The sequence below is a fragment of the Vanellus vanellus genome, assembly GCF_965231255.1.
Source record: "Vanellus vanellus genome assembly, chromosome: 9".
Taxonomy (NCBI): domain Eukaryota; kingdom Metazoa; phylum Chordata; class Aves; order Charadriiformes; family Charadriidae; genus Vanellus; species Vanellus vanellus.
The window spans coordinates 15,308,903-15,335,814 of NC_138914.1; the positions used below are offsets into that span (position 1 = coordinate 15,308,903).

At 36.8% G+C, this 26,912-nt stretch overlaps 1 protein-coding gene across 1 annotated transcript in view; it reads left to right on the plus strand.

Annotated features, from left to right (window-relative positions):
* The window catches only part of DNAH12 (dynein axonemal heavy chain 12), a gene marked incomplete at its 3' end in the record, with an annotated part of 75,394 nt that overhangs the window by 15,595 nt on the left and 32,887 nt on the right, over positions 1–26,912 (plus strand). The window contains exons 17-42 of the mRNA XM_082487947.1: positions 1,083–1,268; positions 1,628–1,828; positions 2,921–3,115; positions 3,320–3,441; positions 3,566–3,848; positions 4,442–4,561; positions 4,950–5,106; positions 5,339–5,511; positions 7,002–7,154; positions 7,573–7,812; positions 9,004–9,249; positions 9,461–9,580; positions 10,316–10,425; positions 14,400–14,583; positions 15,575–15,715; positions 16,670–16,753; positions 16,837–17,025; positions 17,710–17,829; positions 18,610–18,798; positions 19,497–19,648; positions 20,334–20,472; positions 20,556–20,722; positions 21,693–21,948; positions 24,092–24,391; positions 25,573–25,751; positions 26,634–26,826. Of these exons, the coding sequence (XP_082344073.1) occupies positions 1,083–1,268; positions 1,628–1,828; positions 2,921–3,115; positions 3,320–3,441; positions 3,566–3,848; positions 4,442–4,561; positions 4,950–5,106; positions 5,339–5,511; positions 7,002–7,154; positions 7,573–7,812; positions 9,004–9,249; positions 9,461–9,580; positions 10,316–10,425; positions 14,400–14,583; positions 15,575–15,715; positions 16,670–16,753; positions 16,837–17,025; positions 17,710–17,829; positions 18,610–18,798; positions 19,497–19,648; positions 20,334–20,472; positions 20,556–20,722; positions 21,693–21,948; positions 24,092–24,391; positions 25,573–25,751; positions 26,634–26,826 (4,599 nt within the window). The remainder of the gene's footprint in view (positions 1–1,082; positions 1,269–1,627; positions 1,829–2,920; positions 3,116–3,319; positions 3,442–3,565; positions 3,849–4,441; positions 4,562–4,949; positions 5,107–5,338; positions 5,512–7,001; positions 7,155–7,572; positions 7,813–9,003; positions 9,250–9,460; positions 9,581–10,315; positions 10,426–14,399; positions 14,584–15,574; positions 15,716–16,669; positions 16,754–16,836; positions 17,026–17,709; positions 17,830–18,609; positions 18,799–19,496; positions 19,649–20,333; positions 20,473–20,555; positions 20,723–21,692; positions 21,949–24,091; positions 24,392–25,572; positions 25,752–26,633; positions 26,827–26,912) is intronic.

Sequence of the window (26,912 nt, forward strand, 5' to 3'; positions counted from 1 at the left end):
CTCAACTTGGGGAAATTAGTTTAATTTATTACCAATCAGATCAGAGTAGGGTAATGAGAAGATAAAAATGAATCTTAAAACACCTTTCCCCCACCCCTCCCTTCTTACTGGGCTGAACTTTACTCCTGATTTCTCTACATCCTCCCCCACTAGTGGTGCAGGGGGGACAGGGAATGAGGCTGCAGTCAGTTCATCACACATTGTCTCTGCCACTCCTTCCTCCTTAGGGAGGACTCCTCACACTTCCCCTGCTCCAGTGTGGGGTCCCTCCCACAGGAGACAGTCCTCCACAAACTTCTCCAACAAGAGTCCTTCCCACAGGCTGCAGTTCTTCATGGACTGCTCCAATGTGGGTCCCCCACAGGGTCACAAGTCCTGCCAGCAAACCTGCTCCAGCATGGGTTTGTCCCTCCATGGGGCCACAGGTCCTGCCAGGAGCCAGCTCCAGTGCAGGCTTCCCACAGGGTCACAGCCTTCTTCAGGCGCATCCACCTGCTCCAGTGTGGGGCCCTCTGTGGGCTGCAGGTGGGTATCTGCTCCACTGTTAGCCTCCATGGGCTGCAGGGGGACAGCCTGCCTCACCATGGTGTTCACCATGGGCTGCAGGGGAATCTTTGCTCCTCTTCCCCTTCCTTCTTCACTGACTTTGGTGTCTGAAGAATTATTTCTCTTACATATTCTCGCTCCTTTCTCTGGCTGCAATTGCTGTTGCACGGTAACTTTTTCCCATTCTTGAATATGTTATCCCAGAGGTGCTACAATCTTGGCCAGCAGAGGGTCCGTTTTGGAGCGGGCTATTTGCCCTATCAGACACAGGGGAAGCTTCTAGCAGCTTCTCACAGAAGCCACCCCTGCAGCCCCCCCACTACCAAAACCTTGCCACACAAACCCAATACAAGTAATCTACTATAATTGTTTAGAAATGGGATGGATAACTGAATGGATCCATCTATGCTTTTCAGAGAAGATTTTCATGTCATCCGCTACTGCAGCAGAATTTTAAATGCACATCAAAGGTGATTAAAAAGTTAAGAAATAATGCACATCACAATTTTTACCTTAAAATGTTTTTCCTCAATTAGGAGAATATTCCCACTGTGACTATCTTTTGTAACCCTGGCATGAGAACTCGTCATTGGGAGCAGATGTCAAATATAGTAGGATATGATTTAACACCAAACTCTGGAACTACCCTGAGAAAAGTTTTAAAGCAGAATCTAGCCCCTTATTTGGAAGAGTTTGAAGCTATAAGTGTAGGTGCAAGCAAGGTAAGCATAGAGATTTGATGGTGACAAATACAGCATCAGGTCTCTTAGTGATGGCTTTTATGGCTTACTAGATATTTTTTTTGTCTTTGCCCTTATGCAAGAAAGAGATTTGGTGAGACTTTGGCCCATTAGACGATAACAGTGAGTGTGTAAACATTTGTATCTCATGTTACATCATTAGTATTCCCCAAGTGTACTGTTTTGTGCACTGAAAAACGATACACTAAGAAAAATAATAAGTTAATTTAAGCTGTTAGAGCGAAAAAGCTTATTTAGCTAGATAAACTTATATATTGAATTAGTGAGCTGGAAAAAAATAATGCAGTGACTAAAATAAAACTATTTTCTTTTTAAACTAGGAATTTTCCTTAGAGAAAGCAATGCATGCCATGATGGAGACCTGGGGTTCAATTTCCTTCAATACAAGTGTGTATCGTGAGACTGGTATTCATATTCTGTCTGCAGTGGATGAGATTCAGGCTGTTCTCGATGATCAGATTACGAAAACTCAGACAATGAGAGGATCACCTTTCATTAAACCATTTGACAAAGAAATCAGGGTATGATGAGTACATTTTTTAAAAAAAATATTTTTATTTGCAGGATAACTATAATGCAAGAGTCTGCCAATTGTAGACCAGCTTTATTGTTTGACTTGTTAATGAAATGCTTTCATGGATTTTTCAGCAAGGTTCTTTTGAGTTTATAGAAGTCCTACTTACATAATTTCTGTGTTGGAATTCCCTCTTCTGTTCAGATTCAAGTGCAACCAAAAGAATGTGATTATTTTTTCACATATTTTGCAAAATCACTATTTCCGCTAGTGTCTTTAACCTTGCTCCTTAATAACTGGAAATTATGTTTTTATTATTATTAATAAGAACATCTAGTGATTCAATCCTTGAGTTTTGGACTCAAATTTTGAACTATAGTGTTTTCATCTGGGCAAGGAAACTTCTTGAGGGCTGGGAAAAGGTTTTTTAATCAGACCTTAGAGCAACGATGGGATCACTTTACACCTTTTGTATTTTCAGGGCTAGGGTAGTCTTTGTGGTGCTAACACCAGGACTATTGACAGGAGAGAAGCTGGTGAAATTGCTTTGTTGCTTTATGTAGGAAATCGTCAGGTTCAAGCAGGCTCAGTGAATATAGGTACCATTTACGCTTTAAAGGCAGCCTCGCCAGCCTCTTCCAGAGGTATCTGCTATTGCCCACTTTAGGGACAGGATACTGGGCTGGCTGGATCTCTCCTGTGATCTAGTGTGGCCTTTCTGGTATTCTTGTCTCTTCTGTAATTCAGCTGCAAACCAAGAGCTCCTTGCTGTGGGCATATGAAACAGAATTTGTCACTGGTAGCCTCCCGGGTGTTACTAAATGGGTAAGTTGTTAAAAGCTCATAGCACTAAAGTGGTAACTGCATTTTGGAAAATTAATTTCCAGGTAAGTTGAACTTTCTGAACTCCTTTGGCCAGCTGTATAAGTGGAGAACCTAAATACACCTAAATATTTTTCTTTTATTTTGTTTACTGCTAGCCATTTTTATTTTCTCCTTGGAAACTACAGTACCGCAGTGTCTACCTTTCCTGTATTTATTCTCTCTAACATAATTTGTTTGGAAATATTAAGGTAACATTCTTTAAATATTTATTAAGGAATGGGAAAATCGCTTAATTCAAACTCAGGAGATTATTGATGAATGGCTGAAAGTGCAAGCACAGTGGCTTTATTTGGAACCCATTTTTTCTTCTGAGGATATTATGCAACAGATGCCAGAAGAGGGGTGTCTCTTTCAGACTGTGGATAGATACTGGAGAGATATTATGAAGTATTGTGCCAAAGACCCAAAGGTAAGGAAAATATACAGTAGTAAAAAGAAAAAGTAGCTGCTTTTTTTTTTGGTCAGTTATTTTGTTTTCAGAATATATACAATGAACTACTGCATCAGTTGTCTAGGCTTTCTTGGAACAAAGACATGTACATTATTTGAATAACTTCTACTGTTTGAAGTATCTTATTTATAACTCAAAGTTTGCATGCGTGTCTTGTTACAGGTTCTTGTTGCTACTTCCTTAATAGGGTTATTGGAGAAGCTTCAGAACTGTAATGAGCTTCTTGACAAAATCATGAAAGGGCTTAATGCTTATCTTGAGAAAAAACGTCTCTTCTTTCCCCGGTATGATAAGTTGTTGCTATTTAAAAAAGCAAAGATTCTGAATGCTTATTTTGTTATGAACAAGGTCGGCTTATAATGTAGCTTGATAATACAGTTGGCTTTTTCTTTTTTCTAAAAATTTTAGCTTCTTTTTCTTGTCTAATGATGAAATGTTGGAGATCCTGTCAGAGACTAAGGATCCTCTAAGAGTTCAGCCTCACTTGAAGAAGTGTTTTGAAGGCATTGCTAAGCTACATTTCCTTCCCAATTTGGATATTACAGCAATGTATAGTTCTGAAGGCGAGCGAGTAGAACTGACTTCAACCATTTCTACTTCTGAAGCTCGAGGTGCAGTGGAGAAGTGGTTAATTCAAGTAGAAGATAGTATGCTGAAGAGTGTACGTGATGTTATTGCTAGATCAAGAATGGTATGGGTTTTGTAATAATTTAATAACTGTGACACGAGTAGACCTTTCTTTATTTTAGGCTATCTCTTGACTTCCTAAAATTCTTCTTGAACACAAGAGTTGATGAAGTTATGGAGCAAGGACCAAGTTAACATGACTTGTATTTATAGGCCAGTGAGACAAGTAAGAGTTTAACTTGAATAAGAGTCAGGTCACTTTCCTGTAACACTGGATATAAATTCTTTTAAAAGCTTGGCAGAAATACTGTGTTTATAGGATATGTCACCTGATGTAAATAAGTTATTCAGGTTCTTTTATTTAATTACAAGTTAGAAATACAACACTTGTAATATGCTTGCTCCCTCCTAAAAGAAAATCATTAGCCAGAAAATGTTTCTGTGTATGAAGTTAGCAAGTTGTGCATATTTATGTAATATGGAAAGATAATTGCAAGAATCTTTAAAATTATTTGATAACAATTGCAAATCTAAGGGGAAAAGAGCATTTAAAAGTTAGTTTGGACTTTAAAAATAGGAAATAATAAATGCATCTGTATTACATTGTGATGTAGATGCACTGACACTGTATTTGTATAATGTATTTAACTCTTTCAGGCATATCTAGAGACAGAGAGAAAAAGATGGGTTCTGGAGTGGCCTGGACAAGTAGTATTGTGTGTGTCTCAAATGTTCTGGACAAGTGAGGTACATGAGGTTCTTTGTAACGGACCAGAGGTACTTTGTAATACATAATCTTTTTTAAAAATCTTTATTAATTTTTCATTTCAGCTAATGTATTTTGCTTAATCAAATATTATTCTACAGTCAAAATAGAATTTGAAAAAGGATCAGCGTATGAGTTTGATATACATGAATTTATGTACAGTGATTTATACCTTTGATTCAGGTGCTTGAATATTCTTGTTTAGAGCAAGCATAGATTAAAACTTAGCTTTGCAACATAAATATATAACTGTGAATGAGACAGAACTTGATGCAAAAACATGACAGTATAAAAGAATGGCTTAATAAGCCATCTCCATTAAGACATTTAGTCAACATGAAGTCTGGAACACTTGAAACTGTCTTATAATCAGTTTCATAATTACCTTTTTTCTCCTAGGGGTTAAAGGATTATTATGATACACTTCAGCTTCAACTTAATGATATTGTAGAGCTGGTAAGAGGAAAACTGTCAAAGCAAACAAGGACTACGCTGGGTGCCTTGGTTACTATTGATGTTCATGCTAGAGATGTCCTCATGGAAATGATTGAAAGTGGTAATTATCTTTTAAAACATTTTTCTTCAGATGTGTCTTAATACATAGTTAATTAAAAATAGTTAGCCAATCTGATTCTGCTGCCTAAAACACAACAGTATTAAGATATATATGTAAGTGTTTGGATGTGAGCATCAACATTAAAGATTTCAAAGATGTTTAAATTTAAACCTAATAGAAAATCCAGTTATCCAAAATGTCTTTTATGATTGCTTTCAATTCTGTCTTTCAGGCGTGCAGAGTGAAACAGACTTTCAGTGGCTTGCACAACTACGATATTATTGGGAACTTGAGGATGTTCGTGTCTGCATCATTAATTGCAATGTGAAATATGCCTATGAATACCTTGGAAACTCACCACGCCTTGTCATTACTCCTCTTACAGACAGGTGTTACCGCACCTTGGTATGATCTTCCACCAGTGCTACTAAATACTGTATTTACTGTAGTATAGTATTTCTTACACTGTTCATTACAAACGTACCTTTAGGGCTTGCAGTTGCTGTCAGACTCTGATATTTCTGTTAAAACGCAGTTTTCAAAGACTGTAATTTCTATGGAATATTGAACACAAAACTGACTTATAACAACAAATCTGGACAGCTCATCAACTCGACTGAAACATTAGTGGATTGTTCTGTTGTGGATGTGATTTTTAAAATACAAACAGAAAAAACACCCAATATTTTTATTGCTGTCTAGATTACAAGAACACAAAATCCTTTTCTGATGTTCTGTGGTTTCCAAATAAAGTGGAGAAGGATCCAGTTGTGATCGTGTTGTTCCTAAGACTAGTAAAAAAGTTTGGCAACTTTTTAGTATCCCTGCTCTTGTTAGAGGTCTTTATTATTGTATTGGTCTATCCTCAACTAACCTGACAACTGAAAGTTACCAAAATAATTTCAGGTATCACTTTTCTGACTATCATTTACTGCAGTTTATTTGGCTGGAGTATGGTTTCAAGTTTTACTAGGCACCCATCCTCCTCTTGTTCTAAGATGGTAATTTTCATGCTGTGGAGACTTAATCACAAACTCTGTACGGTTTAAGTAAAAAAAAGGTCTGAAAATACCTGGCTGGTGCATCTGAAGATACTTTTTTGCCCTCTTCCTAGCTTAAATTTTTATGGTATGCTTGTAGCTGATGCTTGATACCTATTTGTCAAAACATCAAGGTACATTGGTGTGAGAGAGTGTTGCAGCTGGTAGTCTGTTTATTTTTTTAGGCTCACAGACCCTGAATCTTTGAGCAAAGCAGTTGGAAGCCGGGCACTCTAGCAAATGGGAGTCTCGTCCTTAGCCCACCAAAGTCTTAATACAGTGTTCCCAGTGCTTGTCGATATAAATGTGGCCCTGTAACTGTGGATTGGAAACCAAATACATCTGAGATTTGTTTAGAGTCTGCAACTTTTTTTTTTTGTCAGATTTTCCTCCTACTTCGATGGAATATAAGAGAGACAATATGGAATGGTCAGTGAAATACACATGCAACAAAGGGGGACAGTGTGGGAAAGAAAAAGAAAAGAGGAAAAAAGTATATTAAAGGAGAAACAGATAGAAAAGAGTAGTAACCAACTAATTGCATCAAATTGAATTTGAAAGATGTATCTAAGAAAGAACTGAAAGATCGGGGCCAAGAAATTTTGAGTAACTAATCATGGTCATGATGATAATAAAACTAAGGTTTCTGTTAGGGTCAAAATTCCATTCTCTTGTATATATTTCCAAGCTGTAAGTAAATTTCAGATTATTTTTTAATTAGTATAACCACAATTTTTATGTTAGATACAATGACTGAATGAAACTATCCAGTGCAATTCATTTAACATTTCCATTTGGAATAATTTCATATGAATGAAATACTAATAATTTCCATAAACTATTTTTGTTTCTCAGATTGGAGCCTTTTATTTAAACCTTGGTGGTGCCCCAGAGGGTCCAGCAGGGACAGGTAAAACAGAGACCACCAAAGATTTGGCTAAAGCTCTTGCTGTTCAGTGTGTTGTCTTCAACTGCTCTGATGGACTCGATTACCTGGCAATGGGAAAGGTAAATAGAAAATAAATTTATTTTGTATTTTATTTTTTTTAGGATGAAAATTGTAGGTTCACTTTGCAGACACACTTAAGTAAATGTGGCACCTGTGGTCTGCTACCCTTGGACACTATGTACTGGTCTCTACATATGTTTAATTTTCTCTGCTTTACAAAATCCTATTAAGTTGCTAATTAAAACATTAAAGAAACAAGAGTTCATAGGATCAGGATCTTCTGATTTAGCTTTCTCTAAAACCAAGAAAAGACTTTCTTCTTCAGTACATCACTGATCTTTGCTCTAAACAGGCTTAGATATTATTATCGTAATTGTATCTTTCATGTAATTAAACTTCCAACATAATGCTCTTAGTTTCTTTTGAATCTTCTAAGATTCTGTTAGCGATGTTATTGCTGTCTTTCTTCATCTGCAGTTTTTCAAGGGTTTGGCTTCATCAGGTGCATGGGCGTGTTTTGATGAATTCAATCGCATTGAGCTGGAAGTACTGTCTGTTGTGGCACAGCAGATCCTTTGCATCCAGAGAGCCATACAGATAAAGCTAGAAACATTTATTTTTGAAGGAACTGAGCTGAAGCTTAACCCCAACTGTTTTGTAGCTATTACTATGAATCCAGGTTACGCAGGACGTTCTGAACTTCCAGATAATCTAAAGGTAAAATAGTAAAATACATGCTTCTGCTTAGGAAAGAATTTAAAAAAAAAAAAAAAAAAAAAAAAAAAAAAAAGAGGGACATGTGTATTGATGTGTATTGCTGGTATTAATTCAGACTGTACCACGTGGAATATAAACATATACTTGTTATGCAATTTACACATACTAAGCCTCTTTTTTCTTTTTTTCTTTTTCCCTCCTAAGTACTCTGTTCTTTTTGAAGGAATTAGATTTTTTTTTTTTTAAATTTTCTTATGTCTGTTAGTGTTTTTCATGATTATTTTTCCAGGCCAAAGGTTGTAATGCTGTAGCAAGTGAACTGGAAGTGTCAGGCTGTGGGTAGATAAAAGATTTGGATGCTAACTTTTTTAAGATGGAGGGCTATGTTGGAAAAAATGCTTTAAGTATTTTTACATTGCATTTATTGTAGTCCTATTTAAAAGAGGTATCAGCGAACTACACTTAGTACATATAATGAATTTGCTTAGATTACCTGATTAAATAAAATCTTTGATATGATTGTTTTGACTAGATTAGCTGTTTCATTGAGGATGCTTGGCTTTAAGTAATCTGGAGTCTTTTGGAACAGCCTCTGTTCCTTAAGACTCAACGTTGCACAGAGCTATTGGGCCAGAGCAAGTTGCCTCAGTAGGAACTATACTGTGAACGTCAACTTAAAGCAGTTAATGCAGCATGATGAGTATACCAACTGCAGGTTACTTAAAGAAAGGAAGTGCATTCTCTCACTTGCCATGTACAACACCTTCAGTAGCTTACTGCTGTGTTGGATGTACCAGTGTAAGGGGCTAACTGCATTCTTGAGACAGCGATGAGGGAAAAGAGCTGGGAGAGACAGTGTCTTTTCTGCAGTGGCTGTACATTGAGATAGATCTTGATGGCAGCTTACTTACGTTAGCTTCCTATTGAGTCATAAGCTGCAAACATTTATGTTTCTTCTATTTCATCGGCTCCCAAATGTTCTGCAGGCCACTGCCTTCCAGTGTAACTGTTTTAAATGATCCACAGCTTACTTAATCATACTAAGCGTTACTTAATTTAAAATGCTGCTACTGTCTTCAGTTAGAAATGCTTTGATGGGATGAATACTGATCCATCACCTGCAAAAGTTCTGAATAACTTTCCATTCCTCAATTAATTATTTAAAGATGTTTCTTTGGGAATGTATTTCAGGTTCTTTTCCGAACAGTAGCCATGATGGTTCCTAACTATGCTCTGATAGCAGAAATTTCACTCTATTCATACGGATTTTTGAATGCTAAGTCACTGTCAGTGAAGATAGTAATGACCTACAGGCTTTGTTCAGAACAGCTTTCCTCTCAGTATCACTATGACTATGGTATGCGAGCAGTTAAAGCTGTGTTGGTGGCTGCTGGGAATCTAAAACTGAAATTTCCCATGGAAGACGAAGATATATTGGTGAGTTCCTGAGGGAATAATTCTTAAGGAATTTTACAGATGCACTCAGTTCTGAGTTCTGAAGGCTGATGATCGCACGGTTGTGCTTAACTGCTTATCAAAGACACCATTTAATTAATTAGTTTTTATTACATATTAGATTATTATAATTGCTGAACACTTTATTCAGTATTTTTAATAAGAACATAAGATGTGTGTTTGTTTCCTCTAGCTTCTTAGATCAATTAAGGATGTGAATGAGCCCAAATTTTTGTCACATGATATACCTCTGTTCATGGGTATAACTAGTGATTTATTTCCTGGAATCAAGCTTCCCGATGCAGACTACAATGTAAGCACACTTGTAATTTTTTTTTGGTTGTAATCATTGTGCTTTGTGGTGGTTTGGCAAGACATTGTGGTTTGTAGTGCTTTGTTTTTAACCAAGTGTAATTAATACAGTAATTTGTGAGTTATTGCAAGATAAAGAAAACTGCTGAATGTTTTAAGTGAAACTTAGTACCAAAGAAAATTCATGTATCTGTTCTGACTATAATCCACATCTGAGTTCCCTTACATCCAGAAAGGTTGTGTAAGGCATCCTACAGATCGGAAATTTACCTCTAGATTTACCAAATGTTAGGGTCTTTTGCTGAATTCTTTCCTAATTTTTGGACATAATTAAGTGAGATAAAGCTTAGTGTTTGTATTTTCTTTAAAGCGTAGCTCCTTTGTAGGAGGATGGTTGGGAAGAAGATGAGGATGTTGGAAAAGACAAAATGGATTAACTTTTTAAAAATTTCCAGTAAACAGTAGAATCTTGTTAAAAGTATATTGTTCTAAAGCACTGTTGGTTTCCTGATGGTGATATACTTTCTCCTCAAGATAAAAATTGTAACTAACTCCTGTTCTAGTATGTGAAGTACATAAGTGATTTTTTTTCCAGTGATGTTTTGTATGTTCGGATTAATAGTGTTTCAGTTATTAAGTAATTTGAAACCCTTATTGATGAGCACAAACTGTTCTACTGTAGCCTAAGTAGTTTAAATTGTAGCAATGATAAGATTATGATCTGTTTTGATTTTAGGATTTTCTGGAGTGTGCCAGCGAATGTTGCATTCGACACAATGTCCAACCTGTAAAAGCTTTTATAGAGAAAATGATACAGACATATGAAATGATGATTGTTAGACATGGGTAAGATTCTTATTACTGTTTCAGAACCAGTATTTGTTGTAATTTTCGCTTATACCTTAGTGGTTATTTATATCAAATATAAAGGGTCTTAAGGATCACAGAATCACAGAATTTTCAGAGTTGGAAGGGACCTCTAGAGATCATCTAGTCCAACTCCCCTCCTAAAGCAGGATTGCCTAGAGCACATTACTCAGGACTGCATCCAGGCGGGTCTTGAGAATCTCCAGAGAAGGGGACTCCACAACCTCCCTGGGCAGCCTGTGCCAGTGCTCTGTCACCCTCACCGTAAAGAAGTTTTTCCGTGTATTTGAACGGAACTTCTTGTGTTCTAACTTGTGCCCATTACCCCTCGTCCTGTCACTTGGAACCATTGAAAAGAGCCTGGCTCCATCCTCCTTCAACCCACCCTTGAGATACTTGTACGCCATAATAAGGTCTCCCCTCAGCCTTCTCTTCTCCAGGCTAAAGAGTCCCAGCTCTCTCAGCCTTTCCTCATAAGGCAGATGCTCCAAGCCCTTAATCATCTTAGTTGCCCTTTGCTGGACTCGCTCCAGCAGTTCCCTGTCCCTCTTGAACTGGGGAGCCCAGAACTGGACACAGTATTCCAGTTGTGGCCTCACCAGTGCAGAGTAGAGGAGGAGAATGCCCTCCCTTGACCTACTGGCCACACTCTTCCCTATGCAGCCCAGGATTCCATTGGCCTTCTTGGCAACAAGGGCACATTGCTGGGCCATGGATAATTTACTGTTTACCACGACCCCCAGATCCTTCTCCTCCCAGCTACTTCCCAGCAGGTCCGCCCCTAACCTATACTGGTGCCTAGCATTCTTCCTCCCCAGGTGCAGGACCCTGCACTTGCTCTTGTTGAACCTCATTAGGTTCTTCTCTGCCCACCTCTCCAGCCTGTCCAGGTCACTCTGGATGGCAGCACGGCCCTCTGGGATGTCAGCCACCCCACCCAGTTTGGTATCATCAGCAAACTTGCTGAGGATACACTCTGTCCCCTCATCCAGGTCATTAATGAATATATTAAACAAAATTGGACCGAGTATTGACCCCTGGGGGACACCACTGGTTACAGGCCTCCAACTAGACTCTGTGCCACTGATCACAGCCCTCTGAATTCTGTCCCGCAGCCAGCTCTCAATCCACCTCACTGTCACCTCATCTAGCCCATACTTCCTCAGCTTCCTAAGGAGGATGTCGTGGGAGACAGTGTCAAAAGCCTTGCATCATAGAAAGCTATCAGATTGGTCAAGCACGATCTACCCTTGGTAAATCCATGTTGACCACTTCCAATAACTTCCTGTTCCTCAACGTGTTTGGAGATGACATCCAGAATGAGTCGCTCCATTACCTTCCCAGGGACAGAGGTGAGACTAACTGGTCTGTAGTTCCCTGGGTCCTCCTTCTTGCCTTTTTTGAAGATCGGAGTGATGTCAGCCTTCCTCCAGTCCTCAGGCACCTCTCCTGTTCTCCATGACCATTCAAAAGACGATGGAGAATGGTCTAGCAATAACATCTGCCAGCTCTCTCAGCACTCGCGAATGCATGCCATCAGGGCCCATGGACTTGTGAATGTCCAGCTTGGCCAAGTGGTCTCTGACACGGTCCTCCTCAACTGAGGGAAAATCTTCCTCTCTCCAGACCTTCCCCCTTGCCTCCAGGGCATGGGATTCATGAGGGACAGCTTTAGCAGTGAAGACCAAAGAAAAGAAGGCATTCAGTAACTCTGCCTTCTCTGTGTCTTCCACCATTAGGGCACCTGTCTCATTCACCAGTGAGCCTACATTTTCCCTAGTCTTCCTTTTTCTATTGATATACTGAAAGAATCTCTTCTTATTGTCTTTAACTGCAGTGGACAAGCTGAGTTCTGATTGAGCTTTGGCCCTTCTCATTTTCCCCCTACATAGCTTTGTTATATCTTGATAGTCCTCATAAGTTGCCAACCCCCTTTTCCAGAGAATGTAAACTTTCCTTTTGTTCCTGAGGTCCAGCCAGAGTTCTCTATTTAGCCAGGCTGGTCATCTTCCCCGTCTGCTCGTTTTTCGAGACATGGGGATGGCCTTCTCCTGCGCTTTTAAGAGCACCTGCTTGAAGTATGCCCAGCCTTCCTGGGCACCTTTGGTCTTCAAAACTGCCTCCCAAGGGACACTCTCGACCATGCTCCTAAACAGGCTAAAGTCTGCCCTTCGGAAATCCAAGGTGGCAGTTCTGCTGGCTCCCCACCTTACTTGATCAAGAATTGAAAATTCTATCATTTCGTGATCACTCTGCCCAAGGCGACCTCCAACCTTTACATCCCCCACAAGACCTTCTCTGTTAACAAACAGTATGTCCAGAAGGGCACTTCCCCTAGTTGGTTCCTTCACCCGCTGTGTTAGGAAGTTGTCTTCCACACACTCCAGGAACCTCCATGACTGTTCCCTCTCTTCTGCATAGTATTTCCAGCAGACGTCTGGGAAGCTGAAGTCCACCACAAGAATAAGGGCAGATGATTGTGAGACCTCTGCCAGCTGCTTATAGAATACTTCATCAACTTCTACATCCTGATTAGGAGGTCTATAACAAACTCCCATCATGATGTCTGTCTTATTGGCCTTCCCCTTAATTCTTAACCATACACACTCAACACTGTCATCCACACTGTTAAGTTCCAGACATTCAAAACTGCCCCTAACATAGAGGGCCACCCCACCACCTCTCCTTCCTTACCTATCCTTTTTGAAGAGTTGGTAGCCATCAATTACAGCACTCCACCTGTGTATGTCCTCCCACCACGTTTCTGTGATGGCGACTATATCATAGTTTCCTTGCTGTACAATGGCCTCCAGCTCCTCCTGTTTATTTCCCATGCTGCGTGCATTAGTATAGATGCACTTCAGCTGGGCTAATTGCCCTGCCACTTTCTTGGGACAAGCCCTAATTCTCACCTGATCATACTCAGACACTACTGTAGCTACCAAATTATCACTACCCCTCATGTCTTTGCTGTCACACAATTCACCATCCCCCACCATCACTGGGACAGGCTGCAAGACCCTGCTAACACTGTTACCCAGAAGCACTGGTACGCTTCTCCTAGGCACCACTTTTGTAATCCTGGTTTCATCCCCATCCCCCTTCAAACCTAGTTTAAAGCCCTATAGATGAGCCCTGCTAGGTCTTGTCCCAGGATGGCAAAACGTTTCTATTTGTACAGTTCTATTTGTACAGTTGGTCACCAATACCACTTTTACATGTACCAAAGTTCTTGTAAATGTATGTCTGAGGAATTGTACTACTCTTGCTATCCAAAGTAGCCTCACCATTGTAATGATTTTAGGCGCGGATATCAGTATGTTGAAGACTTAAGACTAAAAGTTTGTTTATATTAAAATATTAGTTATCAGATCTCTGCCATTTTATTCCTAGCTTTTATTAATGAGTAGCAACTGTGTGGAGTAAATATATGCAATATAACATTATTCATATGATTGTTAATGTTCAGCTCTTTAATCTTTTCAGTGTGATATTATAGTCACATCCCGCTGCTGGGTGACTAAAAAAGTTATTTTGAAATGTGGGCAAAGATAGTTTGATTTTATTTTTTTGGGTGGGGGGTTCTATAGTACATGCTCCTACTGTCTGTGTTCTTCCAGAACTTTGTTATAAACTCTGTCTAGACTGAAAAGAAATTAGACAGTAATCTTTGATTCAGCAAATAAATGAACTAGTGTGGTAGTAAATCTATATTTTAGAGGCAAACTTGCATACAGTGGCTGTGCAATCCGATTTGCATGTGCAAATAAACTGGTTTTGCCTAAATGATGTTTCATGTATACAAACCAGATTTACTTACTCTGCTTTTCAAAAATTGAGTGAAAATTAGCTTTAAGCATATGAATGATGCTGTTGGCCTTCATGTGGTCTTTAAAAGTCTAAATTGCAAGACAAATTTATTAATAGCATTTTTTTTTTTTTCCATCTAACAGCTTTATGCTGGTAGGGGAATCTTTTTCTGGGAAAACCAAAATTCTACATGTGTTGGCAGATACACTGTCTCTTATGAAAGAGCATGGTTATGGTGAAGAAGAAAAAGTAATTTTTAGAACTGTGAATCCAAAATCAATCACTATGGGTCAGCTTTTTGGGCAGTTTGATACAGTATCCCATGAGGTAATGTATATTTTAAAAATAGTGTATAGTAATTGCCCACCTTTATCTGTTTCTTTGTCTCTTACCTGCTGTGGCTTTCATGGGGTTTGTATGAGTGCACTTGTGTTCTAACATGTTCTGGTATATTCTAACTTCAGGTTAACTCATGGTATCATTCACAGTTGTTTTCAGGGGCAGGAAAGGCAGTTTACAAGGCTCTTGTTTCTGGTGTTTGAAGTCCCAATTCCAGATAGCACTTATTCATCTGTTCTCTGGACTCCAGACAGTGTTTATAGGGCTATGCTATACATTAAATTACGGCTTGTTTTTTTTTTTTAAAAAAAAAAGAAGCAAACATACCAGTATGGGTTCAAGACTAGGAACTAATAATCCTGTCTGTCTTTCTGCTTTGTAGTATTTCTTGTGCTTTTTTTTTTTTTCTTCTTTTCCTGTGTATATCAGACATCCCATTATTCTGGATAGTAAGCTGTTGAATTAATAATGTTATGATTTTAAACACAGATAAGAACAAAATTGTAAGTTTTATCTTAACTAATACTTTTATGCCTTGTTTTAAATTAGTGTCTATATAAAAAAAATGCAGTACCAAGTGTGTATGCAGTTATGTAGGTTTAAGCACGCAAAAAAAGCAATACCGTGCTGAGGGTCACTGTACTAATATAGCTGCATCCACGCTAGGAAATCATACCAAACTTAACTGTATTAATTTCTCTGTCTATCGCTAACCAGCATAATCAAAGTAATGCAAAAGCTGTCTAGAAAAACTTAGGAACTCATGGGTCCCCAAGTGGGAAGCTTAGGTTTGGAGAATAAACAATATGAAGAAGTGAAACGGCGAAGTTATCTTCTGCTCTCTGCAGAGCAAGAGAAAAATAATTAAAAGAGAGGAATAATGAAAAGGAAATTGAAGGTTTCTCTGTTACTTGTGGTTTAAATTGAACTATGTATATTACTATGTCTTACTTTTCATTCCTACGTTCTCCCCCTCTAGTGGACAGATGGTATAATTGCTAATACTTTCAGAGAATTTGCATTATCTGAGACTCCTGAACGCAAATGGGTTATCTTTGATGGCCCAATTGATACTCTGTGGATAGAAAGCATGAACACCGTTCTGGATGACAACAAAAAGGTGTGTGGAAATAAATGCCTAAATAAAAAAAAGTGATGCTTTGAAAATAGTCTTCTACATACAAAACCACAGTAGTGCCTGGCATTTGAAAAGAGCAAGTGCATGGTGGCTTTGGTAACAAGTTGTAAGCTGTTTTGTTTTGGTTGGTTTGGGTTGGGTTGGGGTTTTTTTTTGTTGTTTTGGGGCTTTTTTACTTTATTGGAATCATAATCACAGGATGAACTTATTGCTGTAAGAGATTAAATGTATAGTATTTCCTTAATATCATATTGTCAGTTTGTAACATAAATAATTAAACTTTAAAGAATGACATTTAATTATATTTAATGCAAATTTCACCGTTTCAAAACTTGCACAAACTTAGGCACTTACATTTAAAGACAATCCCAAGACACAAAGGGTTGTATTTTCAAAATTCATGACTTCTGAAGTGACAGTTGTAACCACACAGCACTTTTGAAAATGGGCCTTACAGATCTCAAAGTGAATATAAAAATTAGAGATGAAATTTCAAATTCTGGATGATAGTGTGTCAAAGTACTCAAACTGGACTTTTATTTTAATGAGTAGGAATCTTGGGTCTCTGGCTGGAATGCTTCAGTATTAGCAACAATAGCAGCTAATATCCTTTTTCCTTTCTGCTTACTGTCTTTTCTTTGTCCTGTCAGACACAAGATAATGATATTAATTAAGATAATGATAATAATTACCTGTAATGAACATACTGGTAGGATAATGTGGAGTACTATGGTTTAAGTGAAGAATTTTGCTAAAGCTTGAAAAAAATAGTTATTGCTCCAAGTGATTAAACATTTTATGTGGTTGACCTTACCTTTGGTTATACTTGGTTTTGCTGATTTTCATATAGAACTCTCCTGTGATAGGAAGCGTAGTTTACAAATGATTTTTTTTTTCTAATCTTGCTTGTGATTTTTTTTTTTTTAATTATTAAAGCTTTGTTTGATGAGTGGGGAAATCATCCAAATGTCCCTTCAGATGAGTCTTATTTTTGAGACAATGGATCTTTCGCAGGCATCAGTAAGTTTTGTATGTAATGAAAATATAAACCAAAGTTCAGTATATTGAATGTATAATAAAATGAGTTTACATTTTTTCCTTAGCCTGCTACAGTCAGTCGTTGTGGCATGATTTATTTGGAACCTTCTCAACTGGGCTGGAGACCACTTGTTACCTCTTGGTTGAGTAAACTGCCTGAACCTCTTAACTTAAAGGGACATCAAGATCTTCTACAGGGACTTTTTGACTGGTTAATACCACCAGCATTAAGACTCCGTCAGAAACGGTGCAAGGTGGTTTTTGCCTTTTTTTTTTTCCTGCAGTAGCTAGGTGGCCATTTCCATTCTATTACCATTGGTAGGGAGGGACTATTCTCTCATGACAAGCACAATTAGAATGAATATGCAGCAGCTTCCTGTTGTTTTGAGAAGGGCAATTCTGGGGTCCAGTTTGGAAAGTTAAAATGAGAATGTTAGGTAAGAATTGTATTGTAAGTTGATCATAGTTTTCACCTTGTTCTTTTCAGAAGTAAAGCAAGTATTTAAAGCATTGAGTGGAAGGTCTTCGCAAGAGAATTTTGTAGATTTTTTTTTTTTTTTCTTTAAAGACGTCATGTTGAACGGGGAAGTACTTTTTTTAAGTGTTAGAGAAAATGTATGTGTTGCAAACTGTGTGATATAGTGCTTAAGCTATTGGCCCTGTATTGCTGTAGTTACTTCTGTGGGTTTTTTTTTGTTTTAAGATGTATGATTGTAGTGGTCATACGGTAGCTGTGAACATGGTTTAACAAGCTAAATGTCTTGTCATTTCAAGGATGGAGGAGGGCAAATGATATTTTGAATAAAAATCAGTGTAAACCTTGCTTTCAAATACTTGTTCAGAATTAGCTAATTATCTAATTATTTTGGTATTTTAACTCCAAAAGATAAACTAACTGAACACATAAAGTATAATACTCATCCTTTTATGTCTCTTAGGAACTGGTACCTACAAGCGATACCAATGTTGTAGTATCTCTTACACGGCTTTTTGAAATGTTGATTTGTCAAGCTGTGCAAGAAGATCCCACCAACAGAAACATCCGTGCATGGATTATGGTTGGTTCTTTTAACTTGTAGAAAAATGTATATCTGTTTCTGCATATGCCAGTCTCCAAAAATTATTGGACTAATCAAAACAACTTTAATTTGGGGTAAGGGACATGCGAAACAATTTCACTACCTCCTTGCTCCCTCCCCAGAAACTTTGGAGGTGCCCAAATGAGACACAAGTCTTACAAGTAACAAATATGTTTAAATATTTTTCTATTTTTCCAGTTAACGGGGATAAATAGTGTTTTTGTTACATGTGCTTTTTAACTAACCAAATAACTAGCTAAAGCAAAGTGTCTTATTTCCTTGAAAGAAATAAGTGTTCATGTAATACTGATAGGCTTGTTTGAGCAAATTTTCTTTGGGGAGAGTGTTTTCTGAGAGTTATATTAGTTGGATGCTCTGTATGACCTTATATGGCTGTTCTTATGAAAAACTGAAGAAAACAGAGTTTTAAAGTGTTTATTTAAAATAGAATTTGAAAATTCCTAGATCCTGGTTCGCCATCCCTGAGACCACGTGATTTAACTTTGTCATGTGACATAATGCTTTAGTCAGTGGCCTTCATTTTTTTTGTCATATATTTATATCCTTGAATAAGGTTTTTTGTTTGCTCTGTCTTTATTCAGGTTTCTAAATCTCCTTAGACCGGGGTTATTCAAGGGTAACTTGTAACACCTATCTGCTTAATGGTATTTTTCAGAATTATGTTTGTTAATCAGACTGTACAAGGTTCATATAAGATGTTAACTTTTTAGACAGTTGCTTGTCTTTTTGCCCTTGCAGGGTTGCTTTGCTTTTGCCACAATCTGGTCCATTGGTGGAACTTGTGATAGTGACAGCAGGATAATTTTTGATAATTTCTTGAGGGAAACTTTAGCAGGGAAATCTGGAATAAATCCTGCACCAATGAGCGTGGGAAAATGGGAGTGTCCCTTTGAAGAGAAAGGCTTGGTCTATGACTACATGTATGAGGTATGATTGATTGCTTCTGCATTGACTGAAGTAGCTTCTCACAGTCTGAATGGAAGGAAAAGACAGCTAGATGGGTATTTTAACATTGCAAATCTTGTTGGATGTTGTAGAGTGTTGGTGTTGGATTAAATACCATAGTACATTTTTCATTTCTTTTTGTTTTTTAAATACTAAGATGCTGACCAATTTTTTTTTCTTTAGAAAATACCAAGATGTACATACCAGTTATAGTAGTGTTGCCACATTATAGTTATTCTGTAGCTAAAGCTAAGCTGATGGACTCAAACCTGGTTTTGTGTAGAAGGAAAGATGTGGACTGTCTAGAAGGAAAGCAGGATATTGAGCCCATAGGCACATTGCTTATATTACAATTTTGTTTATAGTATCCATTAGAAATTTAGACTATAATTACACTTTTTAATTTTTGCATATGTTTTTCTGTCGGGTTTTTGTATGTTTTTCTTTGGTTTTGGCTGAACAAAATCTTTAAGAAAAGAAAGGAGTCTAAGCTTAGGCATGTACATTAACACTTTATGAGTGAGATAAAGAAAACTAAATATATGAAATTCTGAAACATTTAATATTCATTATTTTATTAGGAATCATTATTTTCATTTTTCAAAAGTGAAATAGTAGAGAAAACCTTCCATATGTCTAGAAGTAACACCATTCTATTTTACATCTGTATTTCTTTCTAGCTGAAAGGTAGAGGATGTTGGGTTCATTGGAATGGATTTATTAAAAATATTAATTACAGTGATAAAAACGTGAAGATTCAAGATATTATAGTCCCAACTATGGATACAGTCCGATATACCTATTTGATTGAGCTGTTCATTACCCATGGAAAGTAAGTTACTTCAGTTCAGTGCAAACTTCTGAAATATTGGTCCTGTGTAGAAATATTTCTTAGTCTTTCCATTGACTTCATTGTTTTTATCAAGCCCCCAAAGTTTACTTGGCCTGTTAAAAATAGCCATTTACTACAAGCAGTGCAATTTGTTGCCTATAAATCTGGTTTTGTTTTTTTTTTATGAAGCCTTATTATAATCCAGTTTTGGTATGCTTGTTCTGATGATGCTGTTATGATAGCCCATTATGTACCCTCTTTCTTCTTTGGTAATTAATATTTTTTTTTTCTCTGATTACTCATATCAACATCAGTGATATTTGCTATGGTATAAGAGGTTAAATTCCAAGGCTGAAAGTTTTATGAAGTTTAAACTACTGCAAGACCTATCAGAAGAAATTTAACTCCCATGTATTGTTCATACATACTCCAAAGCTGGTAGAATGAAGGAATGAGAAATATCTCTTTCTCTTTGTCCCCTTTGTCTTGTTGGTGGAAATGAATTAAAATTATGAGAGGGTTATATGAATATGTTAAAACATTTTAGTTTCTTCTTAAGGCATGTAACTTTTTTAGAGGTAGAACAAACAGGGCAAGTTAGTAAAACTTTTGACTTCTAATTGCAATTAGTTTATAGTTTGTTAGATTTCTGTAGTCTGTATGCTTTATTTCTTTCTTTGTGAAGACAGCTGCTTTTAGTGGGACCAACAGGTACTGGGAAATCTGTGTACGTCAAGGACAAGTTAATGAACAACTTGGAAAATGAGCGCTACTTTCCTTTCTTCATTAATTTTTCAGCTCAAACCAGTGCCAATCAGACCCAGGTTAGTAAAACAGATAGCTTATGTTTCAAAAAGATAACATAAATGAATATTTAATGTTTTGAACATTCATGTCTGCTTTATAGAACATTATTATGACCCGGCTGGACAAGAGGCGCAAAGGAGTCTTTGGCCCTCCAATGGGAAAAAAGTGCGTTATTTTTGTAGATGATATGAATATGCCTGCTTTGGAGAAGTATGGTGCACAGCCTCCTATAGAACTTTTAAGACAGTTCTTTGACCATGGATTTTGGTAATTATTTGAAATACAATTGAAACTTTTTTGTTGCTGCATTTCCTGTTATAATTATTTGTTCACTTGAATTTTACTTTCAAAACTTTTTTAAAGTGCTTTGTAAATGTTAAGATTTCTTTTGTTTATACAAAAACATATTATTTAAAGTTGAAGCAACTTCTGTGTTGCTTTTTAAGTGACTTTTCAATTTAGAAGTTGTTCATCAGATTTGGGGTGTTTTAGAAGGTTCGGTTCCTTGTTTCTTTCCTTTCTCTTCCTCCTCAGAGTCAATTGGCAGGTTTATACATACATATATATGTAATTATATAAAACTTTTGATTTTACTCATTGCATGGGTTTTTACTGTCATCCAAGATGACAATTATTTTTTTAAAAAACATTTCAAAATAATTTTTAAAAATAACAATGAAATCAGATCTGGTACTAGGCATGAAGAAAAATAAGCTAAAGCTCTTCCCTGCTTTTGAGGTTTTTGGCTCTGCTTAGATTGGAAGATTGGAACAGGTGGTCTCTTGAGATCCCTTCCAGCCTGAATTATTCTGTGGTTCCAAGCACTTCTCAGATACTGTTACTCTTGTGATTCCAGGCTCAAGTATCTGTTGCTTTTGAATAGAGATTATATATCTTGCCACGTTGCAGCTTTAAATACCTGTCCCAAAATTTCATGTCAGGTCTTATATAACCCAGTTTAAACAAATAAACTTTCTTTCAGGCCAGCGTGATATGTTGAGACTAACTGGGCCATAGTTATAAGACTAGTTGTTCTTGGGGTTTTGATGGGGGGTTTTTATGTGTGTTTTTTTAATATATATAAATATATATTAAAAATATAGTAAGTAATATATAATATTTTTATGTACATAAGTTACGCATGCAGAGAGTTCTCTGTAATGTAGATGCATCTAAGCTGTAACAAATGTGTTATATCTGTAACTTTCTAAATGTCACATTGCAATTTATTTTGAAGGTATGATTTAAAGGACACATCTAAAATTACGCTTGTTGATGTACAGTTACTTGCTGCTATGGGGCCTCCAGGTGGTGGGAGGAACCCTGTTACTCCTCGATTTTTGCGACACTTCAGCATTTGTGCTATTAATTCTTTTAGTGATGAAACAATGGTCCGCATCTTCTCTACCATAGTAGCTTTCTACCTACGGACTAGTGAATTTTCTTCTGAGTTCTTCACAATTGGAAATCAAATTGTCACTGCCACTTTAGAGGTAAGAGGCAAATACCTCAATGGAAGTTTACTTTAATTTGTTCAGTAAAGTTTCACTGGCTCTCTAATAATTTAATTGGTGACATAGAGATTTTAATTTTTTTTCTTATTATTTTTAAAATACAGCCTCATCTGCTTTGAGAAAATTGTCTTAGTTTTATTGTTGCAGTAACCTCCTTATTCTAGGAAAATTGTCTTTGAATTTGTGTTAGCGTGGGACTCTGTGGTACCTGTCCACATAACGTCAAGTAGATGAGACTGGAATCTTTTTGGGGTCAGACAAGCATGGGAAGCTGTCGCACTCAAAGACAACGAAAATATCAATTGCAATGCTTCCAGAATTCATTCTTAGAGAGAGTAAGAATGAAGAAATCACCCTTTCCACTTTCCTCCTTCCTCTCCCAGTTTTTATGTTAAATATGGGTACATCACAGCAGGCTAGTGAAGCCAACGTGGACATGCACCTTTGACTCTGACTCCAGTACAAAAGACATCATAGAAATGTTGTGGGTCTGAAAGCCATTAGGCCCAGCTCTATGGAATTTCCTAATGGTTTGTGAAATTCCATGTTACAGAGTTTAGAAAGTATCACACTTGCAATGTACTATACATATAAAAAAAGGAATGGCAATTCATGATATTTTTGCGAAGAGGCATTAAGTTATAGACATGATGTCTAAGTGTAGCTCTGCTGGCTTATTATGTAGCAGAAATCATTAGTGGTATGAGCAAATCTATTGCCTACGCTGTGTTCATCGTGGAAATGCATTAGGTAGCTAATGAAAAATTCTGACAAAATCTGATCAGCTTCAAAGGCAATATCAAATGGCTGAAGTTTCTCAGGGGATGTGTCTGACTTCTGCTGCAGAACTGAGTCCTTTCGCAGAATTTTCCACTAGTTCTGCTTTATACCCAGGGACATATTCAAGACTGAATCCATCTCATTCCAAGGACTTGCAGAGCTGGTATTTCAGAAATATTGTTAGATAATACATTCAATGTATGAATCACAAGGCTGACTACTGCCCCTAGAAATCTTTTTGTAGGTTAAATTAATCCTTCCAAACCAAACAAAAAAGTAATTCACAAGAAATTTGCAAATTTTGCTTCTTTAAACAGAAAATAATAGTAGCAGCTACTAGTGATTTGAATGCATTTGAGTACATATTTGAAACATTCAGTTCTGTCGGGATACATCTTAGACCAATTTCAGTGTTGTCTTTTAATACAGTCATGCAGGTGTTTCTCATCAGACTGCATCAAATTTTTGTTTATACTGTTATATTCTTGCATATTTGCCTGCTAGAGAATCTGTTCTAACATGAATTTTCATCCTGGTAAGCAATACCCTCCAACTTCTAGGATTAAAGTATAATAGAGGAACAGGGCTTTTGAATTGGCTTTGGACATGGGACAACAGGTGAAATGTGTACTCAGTATCATGGTTATAGTCAAGCCTGTAACACTTGATTTTACTGTACATTTTCTTTAGCAGGTTGATGTTTGATAATTGTCTTGACCTATGAGTATAGAGACAGATTAAAAGCTTACTCTGTCAGCATCCAGTTCAGCATGTTATTTATGTTCAATGCAATGAGAAAGGACACTATTTCTGTCATACAGCATGAGCTAACAACAGCTGATGCATTCCAGATTAGAGCAAAACATAGTGAAAAGACACTTTTCTTGATCTGTGTATTCCTTCAGCATTTTTATTGATTCTTTCTATTTTTGAGTAATTTGTAGATAAGCAAACAATTAGATTTAAACAAGTGAAAATCTAGGAAGTTACCATTACATATCATTCAATCCTTGAATCACTTGAGGGACGATATGATATAGCTAAAGGAAGTCAAGAGATCCAAGTGCTATTCCTGGTCCTACAACAGATTTCTTTAGACTTGCTACAATTACTTTTCTGATTTGCAGTTAGGTTAGTAGTACATGTATGTTACAGAACTGCATGAGGTGCATCTGATATATTCAGAAGACTTTGAGATCTTTAGACATTATTAGGATTTATTAAGTGTGAAGTGTCTTTCTTGCAGGATTACAATTTTAGAAGACATTTAAGATTTATTATAATAATATAATTGTTGTTACTAATTTGTTGATTTTGTTCTTTTTGTTGTTATTATCTTAAGGTGTATAAGAAAGCCATCAAAAATCTTTTGCCCACACCAGCAAAATCTCATTATATATTCAACCTGCGTGACTTTTCACGTGTTATCCATGGCTGCTTGCTCATTAAGAGAAAATCAGTTGAAAGCAAAAATGTAATGATTCGTCTCTTTGTACATGAGGTATTTCGTGTCTTTTATGACCGTCTAGTGGAAGACAATGACAGAGCCTGGTTGTTCAATTTAATGAAAGATATTGTGAAAGAACATTTCAAAGAAGCATTTGATTCAGTTTTTGCACACTTGAAGCACGAAAACACACCTGTAAGTATCACGTTTAACCTGCTGCAAAATAATTGCTTTCATTATAAATTTAAGACTAGAAATTTTCTCAATCACAGGTGAAATTTTGGATTAAATGTGCTTGAAAATTTGAGTTTAATTTGGAAAAAATGGCTTCTTTGAAAAAAAAAAAGAGTAAAAATGTTTGGAAGAATTATACTGTTGTACGTAAATGTCCTTTTCAAAAAATATTTCTGTTAAAATGTGGGTAAACTTACTACTTTTTCATAAAAGAATTTTGTGAAACAAAAACTTGTTTCTTATTCAATTAAAAAAATTGTGCAACATTTTTTTGAGATTTACCCAAAACCCCCTGAGTATTTATATCTTATGAAATTTAATTTATCAGGCATAGTATTTATTAAGCTTCTAGATGTCTGCACATAGAAATTAAGCATCCAATTAATCAGTAGGTGAGCAGACCAACTTTTAAAAAAAATTCTGTCACATGTTTTCTTGGAGATGTAGCAGCATGTACTGCATCTTTGGGCAATGGGAGATAACATAACAAAAATAGACGGAGTAATTTATAAATCACTACCACAAAAGTAGCTGAGATCTGCACATAGTACAGTACCTGCAAGGAGAAATACAACTATGAATACTCTTAAATGGACTTCCAGAGACCTGATTTACAGGATAAGGAGACATACCCTTTTTAAATTTAGCTTGTGACTGAGTTACTGCGTGGTAAACAGCATTCTGTAATTGTTTTGAAATTTTACTATTTAAAACATATAACCGTGTTATACTGTATGCCTTGTCTTGCTTTTTTCTGTTTTTCTTTTTTTCTTCCTTTGTAATTACATTGATGTATGAAAGAAATAATTTTGTGGTCCTAGTTGTTCATTTCATAATACATTGAAAATTGCTAAACATGTATCTGTATAAATTTGGTGTAATCTGAAGGTCATGATTATGAGACTGTTAACAGCTATTTGAGCCAAATGTGTTCCAAGAACAAATTAAGAATGAGTGTATTGTTTACTATGGGAAATGGAAAATTTTGAGTTGGGTGCTGTCTGAGAGTCAGAATATTTGAGTGATTGTTCTCATGTCTCAAGTATTTGTCTAAATTCTCCTTTGTTTTCTAAAATTCCTTTAATTAATATGTTCATTAAATATTAAACTTGACTTCATAATTTGTTGAATATTTACCATAGGTAACGGAAGAAAACATGAGAAGTTTGTTTTTTGGTGACTACATGATCCCAGAACTTGAGGGAGATGAAAGACTTTATGTTGAAATTCCAAGCCTTCAGCTGTTTGGTGATGTTGTGGAGCAGTGTCTGGATGAATATAATCAAACACACAAAACAAGAATGAACCTTGTAGTTTTCAGGTGCATATGATCTGTATTATTAAGAGGTTTAAGCAGTAGTTGATAATTCATTATATCAAATTTTATGTCCTGTGTTTTGTCTGTCTCCTCTTTATGCATCCACAAAAGTGTTTATAGTGTTACGCCTTTTTGGATCGAAGTGAACTGATTTTTCTCTTATACCCCTGCTTTTTCTATCCGAAAGTAAAAAATGATAGGTTTTTCTCCTAAGGGGCTTTGAATATATTCTTTGGTTGTTATAGAAACATTGTGCTCCGAATCAGGTGGGTGCTCTACTTCTGCTGGGCGTCTGTTACTGGTGAAGGTGGGTGTCAGTTTTGCCAGTAGCCACTGGACTTTCATTTCACCAAGGACAACGATTCTAAGGTTGTGAGGTGCAGAGCAAGATATAGCACAACTGTAGCCCTCTGTTATTATGCAGCACAGCCATGCCCCACTTCAGGGCATGTACCCAACCTGGTGCTGCAGCTAAATCTGTAAAATTTCAGACTCTGCAGGCTGCTATTGTTACCTTAACTTGAGATCAGGCAGAGCTACAACTGAGACAGATTAGGAGGTCACAATTCCTGTTGCTAGAGATTACTGCCTTTTCATGTTTGCCAGTGTAACTTGGCACATAGATGCTTTGTGAAGGTGATTAGGGTTAGTTTAAACACTTCTAATAGCAGCTTATTTTAGTCTAGGTGATTTTGACAACCTGGATTTGTGAGTACCTGTATATACAGTTATGCTGAGAGTTTGAAGAGCTGGCAGGCTCTGTGGTGCATACCCACTACCCTTCTTCCTCTTCCCCACTACTTCTATACTTGTTTCACAGATTTATAGGTGCACAAATGCATATGTATTTCTGCCATTCTGGTAATCAGCACATTTCAAATATAGGTATATGTTGGAACATTTGTCTCGTATAAGCCGTATTCTGAAGCAGCCAGGGGGTAATGCTTTGTTGGTTGGAATGGGAGGAAGTGGACGTCAGTCTTTGACTCGTCTAGCAGCATTCATGGCAAAAATGTGTGTCTTTCAACCAGAGATTTCTAAGACCTATGGTACAAATGAGTGGAGAGAAGATCTGAAAGTGAGTATTAATAACCTGTCTGCATTTTGACTTAATTTTGAGGAAGGATGTTTTGGAATATACAATATTTTAACTGTCTTGCATTT